The 16,638-nt window shown below is 37.2% G+C and overlaps 1 protein-coding gene across 3 annotated transcripts; it reads left to right on the top strand.

The window, feature by feature from the left end:
• The first annotated feature begins 799 nt into the window (after positions 1-799).
• Positions 800-15,869, top strand: sp2 (sp2 transcription factor). 3 transcript variants are annotated; one of them, XM_055184242.2, is made up of 8 exons: positions 800-946; positions 2,078-2,154; positions 4,822-5,580; positions 9,360-9,572; positions 9,684-9,969; positions 10,496-10,682; positions 13,729-13,922; positions 14,126-15,869. In XM_055184242.2, the coding sequence occupies exons 1-8, from the start codon at positions 940-942 to the stop codon at positions 14,224-14,226; spliced, it is 1,824 nt and encodes a 607-aa protein (XP_055040217.1). In that variant the 5' UTR covers positions 800-939; the 3' UTR covers positions 14,227-15,869. The 3 variants fall into 3 exon arrangements, with proteins under 3 accessions (XP_055040217.1, XP_055040219.1, XP_055040218.1); XM_055184244.2 differs by having other exon boundaries at positions 941-964; XM_055184243.2 differs by lacking the exon at positions 800-946 and adding an exon at positions 987-1,876.
• The last annotated feature ends 769 nt before the right edge of the window (positions 15,870-16,638 follow it).

The following is a 16,638-nucleotide window of genomic DNA, read 5'->3' as shown; positions in this document are numbered from 1 at the left end:
TGCAGTTGTCGGAAATTAGTGCACACCCACGGAACATTTCTCAGCCAATCAGAATACAGCATTCAACAGACCCGTGGAATAATTGAAAATAATGCACACCTGCCTTGTAACCTGCATTACCACATTGGGTGTGCATTGTTTGCCTGTTGTCAATTATCCCTTACTTATGGACCTGTCACATTACCTTGAAAAATATGTCATACTCAACTTTTAACTGCAACAATAATTTAATATGCAATATTGCTCAACTCAATATGTAACTTGGTCAATGGTTTGTTTAAGATGTAGCTCATATTTTTATAATTTATTTAGATTATATATTTTTTGGAATCATTTAAGAAACAACTTTTTTTAGTTCACCTTTATTTATTTTAAGAATCATCATTAATATTTATTTATGTGAATATAAAAATGTGCATGTTGACAGGTGGTTGTATGCGTTAATGAGATGCACCATCACCTTCTGGTTGCATAACATTCTAAGAAAACAACACCATATTCTAAAAAAAAAAGAAAATTAATTTATACACATTTACAAAACTAATACGTAAACGCAGAATGATCGATCGATCAGTCGAGATAGCTGTCAATTACTTTTGATTGATATGTGTTATCCATTTCTTACTGGGTGAACTAAACGTCAGTGAAATTCAAGGATCTTCATAATTGGTTGATTTCATAACGCTGATTGTCTCTCAACGCCCGCCTTTTCTTCTGAATACTCGACAACCTATTGGTCAAAGATGTATCCTTCAACTGTCACTGAAAAACGTCCTTATCCCAATGGTTGTAACAAACGTCCATCAAACAAATGCATTTCTGTGATTGGTCAAGATTGTTATCTCTCGCTGATTGACATCTAAGCAGATTGGACAGTGGTTCGGTTGGGGCGGTATCTCGTGTGGGCTCTTCAAGGCTTCACGGAGAGCGAATGTCGTCATGAGCGGTGGGTAGGAATTATAACGTTGGTGTTTATATTACTGTTACTTTCTTAAACATTTCCATCTGTGATTTAATGACACAGTATTTTATATGCTAGTTCGCACATATATGTTTTAAAAAGCAATCGTTGTATTGCGTAATTTATCAAAGGTACACTTCCGTAATCAGGCTTCTTTTCCGCAGCGAAGAGTTTATCTGCTAGTTAGCACTTTAGCATGCTAAGCCAGCAGTTTCCTCTTCTATCAGCGCACTGAGAGTCCCTCTGCCCGTTTGTTTCTCACCCATATGCCCCTGAAAATCAGTTAACGTGTAGATGGGTGATTAAAATGTATTTTAAAACGAGATTGAACTGATGTTTTAAATCATTAATGTAGCATAGCTTACTTGCAAGCGTCTGAGGTTTAGCCTGTTAGCGTTAGCAGCTGTAGTTTGATTTTGTGCAGACGTAAAATGTTGCAAACACGAAATTTACACATGAATTCTTGTTTAGCAAAATACTGCTTTTTAGCCTTTCCGATATGTCATGATTTACAGCTTAATAATCTTATTAGGTGGTTATAAGGGCAAGTTTTTCATAAAGTTAAGTTGCAAAACTGTTGAATTTATTGGTGAAACGTCCACTGTAGTGTGTTTAATTTCCATTGTAACTATAGACTTAACGTTACCAGGAAAATCGCTGACATGGAAACATTAGTGCATTGCCATAAGTAGGTCAGCATCATAACATCTAACGTAGCGTTTATTTGGGTTGTGATCCGAGTTATTTGTACACGCTCAATGGGGGCAGTGCTGGATGGTTACTGTATAGGTAAATATAGTATAGTACATGCTTATGGTGCAAATTGCTACAGTGTGCTATTGGTGGATTTAGTTTTATATCCTGCCCGCTAATGTCCCAGTGAATCCGTCCTCTCCAGAGTTTAGATTGTCAAAGGTAACGCCTCCTCAGCCTCACTGAAATAACTGCAAGTGCATGATGCTTTCTTTATAAACTGTACATACATACACAAATGTCTTGTGTGCGTCCAGTTCTCACTCATGAATGCAAATAATTTCTGGTGTGTTATTCTTAAAAATAAATATTAAGCAGTTCTGTTGTTTTATTTACATGTATTGATTTGCTTTCCTTTTACAGATCAAAAGGACAGTATGGCCACCACTGTCGCAGTCAGCCCCAGTGAATATCTTCAGCCTTCCACCACCACTTCTCAAGTAAGATCTCTTTGAACTTTAGATTATTTTAAACCATATTTGAATAATTAAAAAAAATCCAATATCAAAAATTTGGATGCTTATGTGCCCGATTACCAATATGCAGAACCGATTTTTTTTTACTGTTATACTACTGTTTTTGACACCATTACTACAACACTACTGAACTGAACAAACCCTTATAGAGGGTATGCATTGAAGTTACTTTTCCATGTGACCACGCGGGAACTCGCCGTGTTGAGTGGCAAACGTTTAACAAAATGGCTGGTTTTCATAGCGGGTGCTGCGAAAAGCCAGTAAAACTGACTATTATCAGCTTAAATTGAATTTAGTTGGACTTGATAGCAGAGGTGGACAATACTTAGTTACATTAGTTACATTTTCCAAGCAGCTGTGCTTTGTTAGGTTGTTTATATTGGGAAAAACATTACTTCACTACATTCTAAAGCATATAATCATACTGTGTATTCTTTAATATTGCATATTAAAATGTGTTTAATACCTAATTACATAAAATTGTGTGCTTTTACTTGAGTACAAGTGCGTTAATGTACTTAAATATTAAATGTAAACAAAAACGCATTATTTATGAAATGTATAAAAGTAAAATTATGATTATATGCTTTGGAATGTATGTTTTCCAAAGAAAAACATGGATAAAATACAAATACTTGAAAAAATAAGTATTAAGTAGAAAATAAAACCTCTGCTTGATAGTGACTCGAAAAATTTACTTCTCCTTTCTGTCTTTTTTGTAAGTCTGTAAAACGATAGCTCCGAATTCTTGTTAATCTGTTAATACAGTCTATCGCACAACAGCTTTTTCCCATTTCGACACGTTTTCACCATGTTTTCGCCGATGTCACGCTGTACTCAAAAGCTGCCGCTCTGTCTTTTGCCACTCAGTGGGCGTAACCGCAGTCTCTCTCGCCGACAGTGACGTCATGTGCATATCCTCTAAGAGTGAAAAATAATATTAATTTAATGAATAATATCATTGGAATAACACATTGTCAGGAAAGTAACAAACAAAACAGCTTACATGTCATTGAATTTTACAAGATGGCGGTGTTAATCGGTCAATCTGATCTTGCAAAACCGATATCGGGAAAAAGCTTAAATATCGGGGAAAATGTCGAAAAACAGATCTCTACTTCAAAGTTTAATTTGTGGCTTTGTCTGGGAATGAAATTCCGTTTTGAGTCGCATCCAATTGAGATTAGGAGCATCAAAGTTTTGATTTCAGTCTTGGGTCTTATTCACTAATAATTGGGTATGTTTTCGTATTTATACACACATTTGAACTTCTCGCAAAAACTTTACGCCTAATTCACAACACATGCATACACACATGAATTTCTTATACTTGTTCTTACACTAGTGAATTTGGAGTGTTCTACATGAGCAGCCACGTGCAACAAAGTTGGCAATTTGCATAAAACACGCCCAAACCAGCTCCATATTTTAGAGCCGTTTATCACTGATGCAGAGCTAGAAAAAAATCCATGATCATATTTATTATCTGTTTATTATAAGTTCTGTTTTGCTTAGCATTTTTGATTTGGGAGGTTTTAGTGTCATTGGAGGAAGCCAGATGTGCTGTATTTCCACCAAAGTAACATGTATTGGTAAAAAAGGAAGTATATGAGATGCTATAATGAAGACGCATCTTTATCTAAAATAAAGCAGACAGGAGAAGTCATTGACGTTTGTACTTCTCATAACATTACGTTTACATTAAGCTTTAATAGAGATATATTTAAAAATGAGGAAGCGAAGTGTGAAGATATGTCATCTTAATGAGGCTGTTTACACTTGGCATTAACATGTGTTTTCTTCGATCTGATCACAAGTTGACGACGTTAATGCCAGGTGTAAACGGTGTTCAAAAAGTTTTGAGCTCGTCCACTTTTGACCACTTTCAACCACATCCAGAGGTGGTCGAAACCACTTTCGATCGGATCGCTTTGGAGTTGCGGAACGCACATGTGGTTGAATGCGTTCGAACAGCCACACGCGACCGGCTTCTCTCCGCCCATTTTTCTAATCTGAGGTATTAATCACTAGTTCTACGTCTTTTTTGACTTCTGGCGTGAACATTCGGTGAACAGCGCTATTTTTAGCCTTTCATTGATAAAACTAAGCGGCTGATCTCCGTAGTTTCGTTTTGAAAGCGTGTGAAAGTTGCGCGATCCTATTTCATCAATTGCGCTGAAAATTCAAAGAAAGCTCTTGCATACTCATGTACAAAACACTGTGCAGCATGTTTACTTGCTAAACAAGCAGTGCACTCCGACATAATATTAGTTTGCGTCCATATAAACTCATAATTACTCCCGCTCGGGTTTGAATGACAGCAGAGAGACTCGCCCACCGTCTCACAGACCACCCCCTCATAGTATTCAGCACAGAAGCGGTCGAAAGTGGACAAAAGAGACGGATTTAAATACCAGGTGTAAACGTAATGTGTCTCTCTCGTCCACTTGTGATCCAATCGATGAAAACCCATCTTAATACCAAGTGTAAACAGCCCCTATGTGTAGAATTTTTTTGGGGTGTTTGCCCGCTTTTTGTCACATGCATTCTTGTCATTATGTTTCAGCTTAATTACTGCTTAATCATTAAAAGTGTGCTTCTCTAATTGTGTATTGATGTTTTCTCATGTAGGATTCTCAGCCCTCCCCACTTGCCCTTCTGGCAGCTACTTGCAGTAAGATAGGGCCACCTGCTGCTCAGGCCCCAGCCAGCACGCCACCAACTCAGCCAACCACACGCCGTCTCCACCCCATCAAGCCCGCCCCCATTGCTCCAGCTCCACCTAAAAACCTTGGGTTTCTCTCTGCGAAAGGGAACGTTATCCAACTCCCTGCAGGCCTTGGTTCTTCAGGTGCCAGCCCTATTGTCTTCACTATTCAGAGTCCTTCGCGCCCAGCGGGCACATCTACTGCCAACATCCAATATCAAGTGATTCCTCAGTTCCAGGGCTCACAGACCATTCAGATGATGCCTCAGGGAGGACAGATCCAGATCATCCCTGGAACCAACCAGGCCATCATCACCTCACCTATGACCGTTCAGGCTACTACACCTGCCCCACCATCTTTGGCTCAAGTCAGCCAGCAGAAGACAGTGGCTATCAAGCCATCTTCACAAAAGCGTCGGCAGAATAATGCCAACTTATATAATGCCAATGTTGTACGACTTCCGAGCGGACTCACGCTGCCTCTCAATGTTACTACAAGTGATGTGGGAGGAGCTCAGGTTGTTACAGAGACTGCAGTTACTCCAGTAAAGGGCAAGAGGGGAAGGAAGAGACAGTTGGCTGTAGCCCCCTCCACCCCTGCCCCTCAACCAGCCTCACCGCCACCTGTAGCTGAGCAGGTAGAAGCGTTGCTGATAGAGACCACAGCTGACAATATTATTCAGGTATGAGGACATTTTTGTAATTCTGTTCTTTGTTAAAACCTTGTGACGTAAAATTCCCTGCACAGCAAATTGCTGGATTGTTCGTTGTCTTAAATGCCTTCGGATAGATTGTTTTAGTAAAAGCTCTACAATTTCTGCTCTCTGAGATAAGTGCAAGATGTATACATTAAAACGGTTGCTGGTAATGACACTATTCTGTGCTGGCATGTGTGGCTTATGAGTTGTGTTTTTTAAATCTAGTATGGGTGAATTTCACAAAACTTTCCAAGAACATGTCTTTGTATTTCACTCCAAAAAAAGATTGTGTATATCAAGTCTATTTGCAAAAAAAACTAACAAGTACATAAAATAAGTTCTTGGAAAAATAAGCAGGATTCTCTGCTCTCAAACGTTGGGGGCGTGTCCATTGTCCATGCTGAACCACACCATGGATGGTGGCTGTTGTGTTAGGGGCAGGGCCATGCTTGCCCAAATAATCCTGAACACAGAAATTTGAAAAAGTTAAGTTTGTTTATATTGCTACTGCTGAAACAGGACAGTGAAGGTGAATACAACAACTCCTATCGTTCCACACTTTTTCACAGCATCATCTAGCTCAGTGTTTCTCAAACTTTTTCAGCCCAAGGACCACTTTATCTTCAAAATTTTTTCTGAGGACCACCTAACAGAATCCCACTCTACACCCCCAAAAAACAACAAAATAGGAAGGATAATAAACTAAATTTAAGTTTAATATGCAACTGTTTCAAGTCAAAAACAAATTTTTTAAACACAAATGCAATGCTATGTTCAGAAATTACTATATGAATTTTATTTCACTTGAATGTGAAATGAGTTACAGCTTAATATGAACAACAAACTGCACATATGAAAAAAATTGCAATTAAACATCGTATAACAGCCTAGGTCCGACTTAATGTCATTCCAAAGAGCCATTAGTTTAAAACTGAGGTGTTGGTATATGAAGTCTATGGTTGTAACTATGGTAACAATAAAATGCTGAAAAAAATTTCCCCTTAATGCAGGGAACTACACTAACCTTTTCCACTGGTGGCACTTGCGCTACCAACTTTTTCAGTTACTGGCGCAAAATATGATTTGGTCGCACATATTTTTTTCAAGTTATATTAAGGCGCTCTGGATAATAATGAACAATAATGAAACTGTATTGCATCCAGATATGCTTTTTATTTTACTTGCCATCTTTTGCACAGGCCTTCTTGTTTTCTTAAACGTTGCAGTGTTTCCCACAGATCTGAAATTTACTTGGTGGTGGTAGCCGGTGAAAAGGGCAATTATTACCCACTGACAAATAATGGTCTACTATACATGTGACGAAGAACTAATAATGTGTGACACAACACAATACTTTGATTCATTGAAAATTAATATTAATTTCACATTATATTTCATCAATCTAACCACCCCAAACTTTCTTTGCCATTAACAAAGCTGACACTGTTTGTCAAAGCACCACGAAAACACTTACTGTTTTTGCACTGATATATAAAGCAATTAGACCCCTTTTATCAAACTCAGTATAATACAATACTATGTGCAGTATATTAATAGACAGTGCAGGTTTATAGATTATAAATGTGACTGATGTTTTAATGGTAATAATTTCTATTAGATAGGCACTTTTACTGCTTCTGCTCTATCTTTCTATTTCTCTCTTGCCGATTTAAAAAGCTTAATCCACTCATTATTTCAAATTTAAAAGTCTACTTGCTGTCCCGTTGACAAACTTTACATTGCTTTGCTCGTTCAGTGCAATTGGCTTGACATTAGCATTGCTTTTTGCTACAATCTCTGTCTAAACTTAATATGGATATGGTTTTAGAAAAGATATGGTTTATTAATAATAAGATTATTAAAAAAATGTGAGAAAGAAAAATGCTGCGCGTGGTCGTAACAAGAACCATCGCCATAGAAACCGGAGGCACGCTAAAACTGCAATCGAGCTTTAGTGCGGTAGCGCTCATGGCCGTTTTCCGATCGACTCGGGTTATAAACACAACATTAATCAGACTTGAGACCCAAAGTAATTAAACTAGGACCTAACCGGACCAAACAGACCATTTAAAATATAAACCCGGAACCATACGGGTCCCGCGTCCTCAGTGAAGAAAGACCTCTGCTCAAGTTCAGAAACATGGAAGACACTGCGCTTGCGTCGCACCTAATTATTCATTGAAAACAGCTGAGCACGCGAACGCACACTGATAGGGAGAGACACGACGTGCTTTCACGCAAAATTAAGCCAACGTGTTGATGGCTCAGAGCACGTTATAAAACGTATTATTAAAATCCACATTACTGTTTAAATAAATGCTTATAGTAAATCATAGCATATTGTCTAAAACATTAGGTTGCACATTTGCGACCCATTAAAAATTAGGGTCGCAACGGCAGTTCAAAAGGTCGCATATGCGACCATTTTGGTCGCAGTGTAGCTCCCTGCCTTAATGTCCAAAATCACTGAAATTACAGGGATTTTACACATGAAACAAAAACTAGTACAAAACTAATAGATTTGTGGATTTTAGCTGCTTTCAGTTGACGCTTGATCTTTTCTTTTGACTCCTCTTTGGTTTAGCCACCATTCCATTTTTAGCTTATTAAAACAGAATGGCAAGAACTGATATCACAGTTTTGCAAGTGCATTAAAAATCTATTTAAATAAGTGACGATTGTATAAACACTTGCCTAGTTTAGGTCATCTTTTGGCGGACCACTGGGGGGGTTGTCCGCGGACCACACTTTGAGAATTACTGATCTAGCTACACTATTGTTTCTGTGACCTCTAGTGGTTAAAATAACTATGGATGCTCCGATCGATCAGCCGCAGATCGGTATTGGCTGATAAAGGCATTAAATGACTCAATTGGTACTCTATTAATTTGCCGATCTCATGAACTGATCATTCTGTTTATCTTGGTCATCATAGGGCTTCTGAATGAGGCTGCAATTAGCAAATCGATCTTCAATTAATTGTCGATAAGAATTAAATTGATAAAACTTAACGATTGTCGAATAAGCAAGATCATGCATGTGTGTGCGGGCGCCTGCGCAAAACACATACAGCCGGAGAAACAAAATGAAGCGAGCGTGGAGAAGTTAAACTAACCATTATCACAACGATGCTCGATGCCAAACACACACCTGGGCTTTAAATGTCGTGCGAGGCTGACTGCCAATGCAACGAAATGGCATCCACAGTGGATCTGATAGGGTCCGATGCAGAAATTGGGCTTTCAATGTAACATTATCAGGGCTCCAGACGCCACCAAATGGTGGCATTTTGCCCCCAAAATTTGAGAGTGTGCCACTGAATTTTACATCCAGTCGCACATGTGCGACCAGTTAATTTGACCTTTTTTTGTGATTAGACACTGAATTTAAAAAACAGCACATTGTACTTTCTTCATCTATCATTAAATTATTTATTAGTAATACAGTGGAAATTAGTAGAAATGTGAATATTTGGTTAGCATGTTGATTTACAGTGTGTGCCCCTAAAATTTCTGGTTGCGCCCCTAAAACTTTCAGTTGGGGCCACCGTGCTCCTAGTAAAAAAAGTTAGTCTGGAGCCCTGATTATAAATTTTGGGAAATACTCAAAATACTGTTGATAAGACTTTCATTAAGAGATTTCATTTCCTTTATCCAGCATTTTCTTTAGGTAAATTTGAACCAGGCATGCTTCCTGGTTATTTTGTACGGGCATCTCCATTTTGTTTTTTTGCGTCTGTTCCTAATAATTGCTTCTATTCCCAGGCAGGGCACAATCTCCTGATAGTACAGAGTCCAGGTGGAAATCAGCCTGCTGTTGTGCAGCAGGTGCAGTTGGTTCAGCCGAAGCCTGAGCCGCAGGTTGTTCAGATTCCCTCGCAGGCTCTTAAAGTGGTACAAGCTGCCTCTGCCACACTTCCCCCTGTACCCCAAAAACATACACCCAGTGTGCAGGTGTCCCCCCCAGAACCCACACAGGTACTTCAGAAAACCTTATTTGATTATGCTCTCAGAGTATAAATCAATAAATATTCATTGCTGTTATACGTATACCTGAGTTTGATTTTTCGTGCACTGCATCTCTCCTAGGTGCTGATTAAAACAGCCTCAGGTGAATGGCAAGCTGTACAGATACAAGAGACCACGGTTACCACGCCAACCACGTCCCCCAGCCACTCCACACCTGCAATGGTCACCAAGAAGGCTCAAACAGGAACGCGAAAAGAGAGGACGCTCCCTAAGATTGCTCCGGCTGGCGGGGGTCTGATAACATTGAATGCAGCCCAACTAGCTTCTGCTGCTCAGGCTGTTCAGACCATCAACATTAATGGTGTCCAGGTGCAGGGGGTTCCTGTTACTATCACCAATGCTGGGGGTGAGTTAGTAATTTAGACTTTTTTTTACATCTATCTTAAATAAAGGCTGTGGCTATTCGATCCCAGGGAACACGCATACTGATAACATGTATACCTTGTAATGCATAGTAAGTCGCTTTGGAAAAAAGTGTCTGCAAAAGTGTCTGCAGTGTTGCATATCACGTTTTGGTATCATTACGGCTCACTTGGTACTAAAAAGTATCGGGTACTTAGTATTGTACACAGTGGAAAACACCCCAAAAGTGAACTGTACTGAACCGTGCCCTGCCATTATATCAAATGGAAAAGTGCCATTATTAGTGATTTGCGATTGTGTTCCAACTCATTGAGATGGATTGTATTCAGGGCATGTAATTATCATTTCGTATTAGCTTTAGATCTTCATTGCAGAAGAGTACAAATATCCTCCTTGCCAAGCTGATGCAAACCTTACATTTATTTGGAATGGTGCATTTTGAATAACACTGAAATCTTGCCGCAGTGATTGTGATGTGTATTTTGATTTTCTGTTTTTGTGTCTTGCAGGTCAGCAGCATCTGACAGTGCAGACAGTTCCAGGTGGTGGTCTGCAGCTGGGCGGTATGCAGACACAAACTCAAACAATGCAAATGGAGCAAACACAGACACTCGCACTAGAACTGCAGACTCAGCCAGGAGAGAAAAAACGGCGCATGGCCTGCACCTGCCCAAACTGCAAAGATGCAGAAAAGAGGTGGGAAAGTCATTAAAAATTTCATCAAATGTGTTAATAGACTATTAACAATGAGAATGAAAGATGGAGTGTTACATTATCATACTTCACATCATGAGTCTCCAACCCTGTTCCTGGAGGGCACCTGTCCTGCAGATGATTCCAACCCCAATAAAACACACATGAATCATGTTGTTCAGGGCTACCTAAGAATTATGTAAATGGACTGCATTTATATAACACTTTCAAGAGACCCATCGCCATCCAAAGCACTTTACAAGTTGCCTCACATTCACCCATTCATACACCAACAGCGGTTTTAGTCATGCAAGGCGCCATCCAGCTTGTCAAGAGTGGCTGGGGTTAGGTGTCTTGCTCAAGGACACCTCGATACTTAGTTAGGTGGAGCCGGGGATTGAACCACTAACCTTCCGGTTTGTAGACTAACTACATTAAAATATTTAGATTAAAATATGCAGGACAGGTGCCCTTCAGGAACAGGGTTGGAGACCCATGCCATACATCAATCTGGTGAAACTAGATTGTATGGGTGAATTTGCACGAAATCAGACTTAAAAGGTATCCAGCATCAAAAAAGCCATTGAAGCATTTTTTTTTAAAGATTAAGGTCTGAACTGAGAACTGACTATAACCATTATTTTTAGAGGATTTTACAAATATTTCCTATTGAACTATTTACAATTTTTTTTAGATTTTATAAAAAATGATCATTACCGCGACATGATATTACATTAAATATATGCATTTACAAACTCATCTTTCGGTAATGAGAACTAAAAAGTTGTCTAGGTACTATGACAAACAAAAAAATCAACTTTTATCTGGAGAGAAAAAATAAGAACTGCTTACCTGGTAGCCATCTTGAGTGTCACAGTCAATTATGTCCCTTCCAACAATTTTTTTTTTTTTTTTTGAAAATGTTAGTTTCTTGAGGGCTTAAACAATGATTGAAAATTGTTGAGAAAATTGGTCTTGGACACATTTATATTCCTTATTATTGTCTCTACGTTTACCAATAATCATCAAATACCACATGTTTCTTTACTGTAAATGTTTATAGTATAACATGCACTGAAGCTTTTTATTTTTTAGATTCTTTAATTATAAATATTTCCATGTCAAAGAACCAAAATCCAGTCATGGACATGTTGCGGTAATGAAAATTTTCCCCTTAAATGTGGAAAAAAACAACAAAAATGGTTTGTATGTCATTTGAATCATGTGAAAAATAGTAAGTGAAGAGATGTTTGTACCTGTATTAGGGGTGTCCTCGACTAAGGATTTACATATTCGAATCAGAATTGTCGAATCTTTCTATAATCGACCAATAGTCGAATCATCTATGTTTGTGTGCACGGGTTGGGAGGTGGCCAGACCAGGTACATGGGTAACTTTTATTTTCTTTCACAAGCAGCACACATAAACAACTGTCTGTTAAAGTGACCAAAACTGTCTTTCAAGTGATGAACGAAGACAAAACTGACGATGCATTTATATATTTATTTTTTTAAGGTAAAATATATAAAGGCAACATTTGTTTATTTATTCCTCATAACATTTTAAAGCCACGATCTACAGAACATCACACAAAAATACATTTTGATAACTAAACCTAAAAAAAAATAACAAAGGTGATCCTGCCTTGGAAACCCCGGCTACAATTAAGTGTTTTTATTTAATTTGGAGATATAGCGCGTCAAAGCAGTCATGACCAAAAAAAAACCCGACAAATGAGAAATTACAAATAATTTGTGATTGTGACTGTAAATGATAAAAACTAATCTTTATTTACAATTCATTAAACGTTAATTTATAACATGAAAAACACTGAAATTAATGATTTTATATACACTACGCGTTATTATTTAGCACAGAAATACCTGCTTGCTTGCTCTGAATTTGATCACCTCTGTATTCACTTTAGATACAGAAAGACCGGATGATATTATTTATTTCAGGAATCTCTTTGCTATCATTTAAAAGTGAACACCGACCATATATTAAATCACAAGAAAGACATTCGTGTCAGGCAGAAATGGGTTCGGTGCAGATAGCTTCCGTTTCATCACCGACATTTTAAAAACCGGCTTACCTGTTTTGTAGTTTAACTTTTGAAAAGCTAACCAAAATGTATGATAAATACATTTTAAAAACTTATACCCGTCGAAAACATCCGTTTTTTAATGTTTAGTTTGATGAACTCCTAAATATGAGACGCAGAGCACATAGCCTGTTCGGCTAAATTACATGCGCAAGCATGGCCAGCACGCAATAGCGCAACATCGTTACAACGAAAAGATATCCAAAATTTACAGACTTAAATTAAATTAGAATTTACGTTTATAATAGATACATTTTTTAAATAAAATAAGGTCAGAAGTAACAAAGTGCAGAATAAATATGCAAAATGCCTCAAGTGCACAGAAACAAAACACAAGCCAAAAAGTTAAATCAGATAACCCAGAGTGATTTATAAATAAAATAAAATAAATTATTAAAAGAATAGAAAAGTATAGCCATAATATAATTGCCAGCTTTGTCTTTTAAATGTAGAAACAAAGAGGCAATGGTTTATTAACGAAGAAACCTCCGTGTAGCCCGGTCACAGGGGATGTTGGATTAATATATCAACGCATTTTAAAAATATTTATTGAAAGCTGTTACTTCACATACTATTTGCAGCAGTATAATAATATGCTGTATATTAATATATTGTGAGAAAGCTGTTATATGTGAAATCAGATAATGTGTGCACCCATATACGGCCAAAATTTTATGATCCTCATTTCATAACACATCTGCGACGATTCGACTGTGAGATTGGTAGTCGAATCAGGCTTCTCCTATCGATGCATCGAATCTTCGACTATTCGGGGTCACCCCTAAACTGTATGCTTCTTATTTTGATCCTCTTACTTTGCATTTACTTTTTTAATCAAAATTTTTCATGACACCTCATAAGTCTAATTTCGCGAGAATCACCCGTATCACAAATAAAATGTTATAAATAATATGTAATAAGATTTATGGTGTTTATATGCTACAGGCCAGGAGAGGTGGGCAAGAGAAAACACATCTGTCACATAGCAGGTTGTGAAAAGACCTTCAGAAAGACTTCGCTGCTGCGGGCACACGTACGGCTGCATACAGGCGAAAGACCCTTCGTATGCAGCTGGGTTTTCTGCGGAAAACGTTTCACACGCAGTGATGAGCTGCAGCGACACGCCAGAACTCACACAGGTACGTCAAATATTTATACTAAGTACAAATACATTTGTTGTTATTAAAATCTACACGCTGCACCTTTAATGCATTCATATTTAAATTCATTAACTATTCCTGTTTAGATTTTAAACTTGGTTGCTTTGAGTGTTTGTAGTATATTTCAAGTAGAAGTATAATTTTACAGGTTGATTTTGTTCTGATTGTGTGTTTCTTTTTAGGAGACAAACGTTTTGAGTGCAATAAGTGTCAGAAACGTTTCATGCGGAGTGACCATCTCACGAAGCATTACAAAACACACATCAACACAAAGAACATGTGAATACAGGGTTTCAAAAACTTTGAGGGAGAAAAAGAAAATCCCTTATACCGGGGCTTGAAGGATTAAAGGAAACAAAGAAGTCAACCCCTCCTTCATGTGTACGACATGGCTCTGGAAAATCGCCTGTTCATACCAGACTACACTCCTGCTGTCCCCTTTTATTATTCATCCTCATTGTCAGAGGAAGGCTGGCAGGCCACACAGGATTGGTGTCTTGGATGATTTCTCTGTAATAAGCAGTGGAGAAGGATGACTGTTCAATATGAATTTTAGCACCAACAGGCACTCCAGCCAAAATAGAAGATCCTCCATAATTTACTATTTTTCACATGTATGCGTTTCATTTTATGTCAAACCCCCTTACATGTGTAGCAGCTATTGGACAGTGTTTTCTGGCTTTTATTGTGTAAATGTGTTTGTTTTCATACATACAAACATACATTTGTACATACACTGGCACAGTTGAATATAAAAAATAATGCTTTGGACAAACTCTTTAACCCAGTTAAATGAATTTCAGTTGTTGAATGACTTTTAAAAAAAGTCTAATTTTAAAGTTTAAGTGGAAGCTTGAAACTTTTGTTACTTGGTACTTTGGTTGATTGTTTTTTTAATATTAGAGGTGGTTTGGAAACTTTTTTGGCTTTTACATTTCCAGGGTTGGACAATCATGTCTTGTGTACAGAGGAGTTAAGGTAAATATATTGGGATTTACAGCAGGTGATAGGATGGTGGTTTATTAACCATACAAAATAAGGAATAAGTTATCTAAACTTATTAAACTAATATTAGTGCATATGTGTCTTTGTTGAAAGATCGCTGATGTATTCATGCAAAATTGTAGATAAACAAGAATTTGTGTTTATTTTCTGTTGTGGACTCAAAGCAGGCGGACATTTCTTTGGTGATGGAAATGAAAACCAGTTAAAATGTTTTTATTTAATCTAAGGTACAGGTACACCAGCTATAGGCTAGTTCAATTTAGTCATTCCATTTTAAGGATTTGTCCAAGCTCTCTACAAGAGGCCTTAACATGAAAAAATATCTGTGCTTATGTATGTTTGTATAGTGTCTGAATTCATACTGTTGTATTCGGGTGTAAAATGTAGGATAATTGTTACACAAATGTGTATTGGCTGGTGTTGCCGAACATAAGATGTGGACTGTGTACAGTGTAAATGAGAAGGAAAAAACATCATTGTATATTTTCATTCCTATTATACGCAAGACTAATAGATGACCCTTTTTATTGACTAAAAGATGCCTTAGTCTGCAGCACGCCATATTTAAAGAGATTTGTCCTTTTCCAGAGAACTGCATTTGTAGACCTGCTTTATTTTTGTGTCTAATTTATAAAGTGTTAAGAAATGCCAATTTATGTGCACTGACCAAATTCAGGGTTTTTGCTGAGTGGATAATTTAATTATTTGGTTCATGTACCTACATTTGATTTGACAGAATCGACAAGTTCTTTATCTATCCTTTATATATACCCCACATTTAAAGAGCCCTGGCTTTGAAAATTGGTAGATAAACCTGTGTTTGTATTACTTGTATTGAGGAGCTTAGAGCAGAAAACTTGCTATCTTTTTCTACAGTCAGACCACCTGTTCCACTCACCTAATAAAGCTTAACACAAAACACTCAAGTGTTGGCTTGTTTTTGACAAAAAAAAAAAGGATAATTCTCTCATTTTTTTCTCAGATTTTTAAAATTTCAACAAAGTTTTCATGCACTTTCGTATAGAAATGAGAAGTCTGGACATTCAGTTATTATACGTTATACAGAAATAAAAGTCAAAAGATTCTATGAGAAATTGCTAAAATGGTAGGATATTGCCGGGGACTTTTATTCTAAAATTGAGTTTTGCGGCCGTTGGAACGGTGTTGCCAAGTTATGATTTTGCGGCGCGACATGGGTTAAAGTGGATGCTTTTGTTTTACAGCTGTCAATCCTGAGGTAAAACGATTTTATTTATAAAGGCAGATTATGTTTATTATTACCAAGTAACAGTGATTATTATGAAGAATTGGGTAATAATAAATAATTGTGCAATGCATAAAATAGTGTAAAATATGCAGAGGTACATTTTTCAAGCATCTGTACTTTTTCGTGGAGTTTTTCTTTTACTTAAAATAACTACATTTTGAAGCATAATATCGTACTTTAAATTCCATTAGATTTCACATTCAATATCATTTAATGCATAATTAGTTAAAAAATGTAAAGTATTTTAAGTAAAAGTACAAGTTTATATAACAGTAAAAGTAAACGCGTACACAAGATAGAACTAGATGTTATGTATTTAAATGTAAAAAAGCAACTTGATTTTATTAAATGTCAAGTAAAAAAAGTACAGTGCATCGGGATGTAACGTTAGTGAAATAAAAGTTTGCAAGAGAAAAAACTGAT

Source organism: Misgurnus anguillicaudatus, chromosome 14 (genome assembly GCF_027580225.2).
Source record: "Misgurnus anguillicaudatus chromosome 14, ASM2758022v2, whole genome shotgun sequence".
Lineage (NCBI taxonomy): Eukaryota > Metazoa > Chordata > Actinopteri > Cypriniformes > Cobitidae > Misgurnus > Misgurnus anguillicaudatus.
This window is presented reverse-complemented; position numbering and strand designations above follow the sequence as displayed.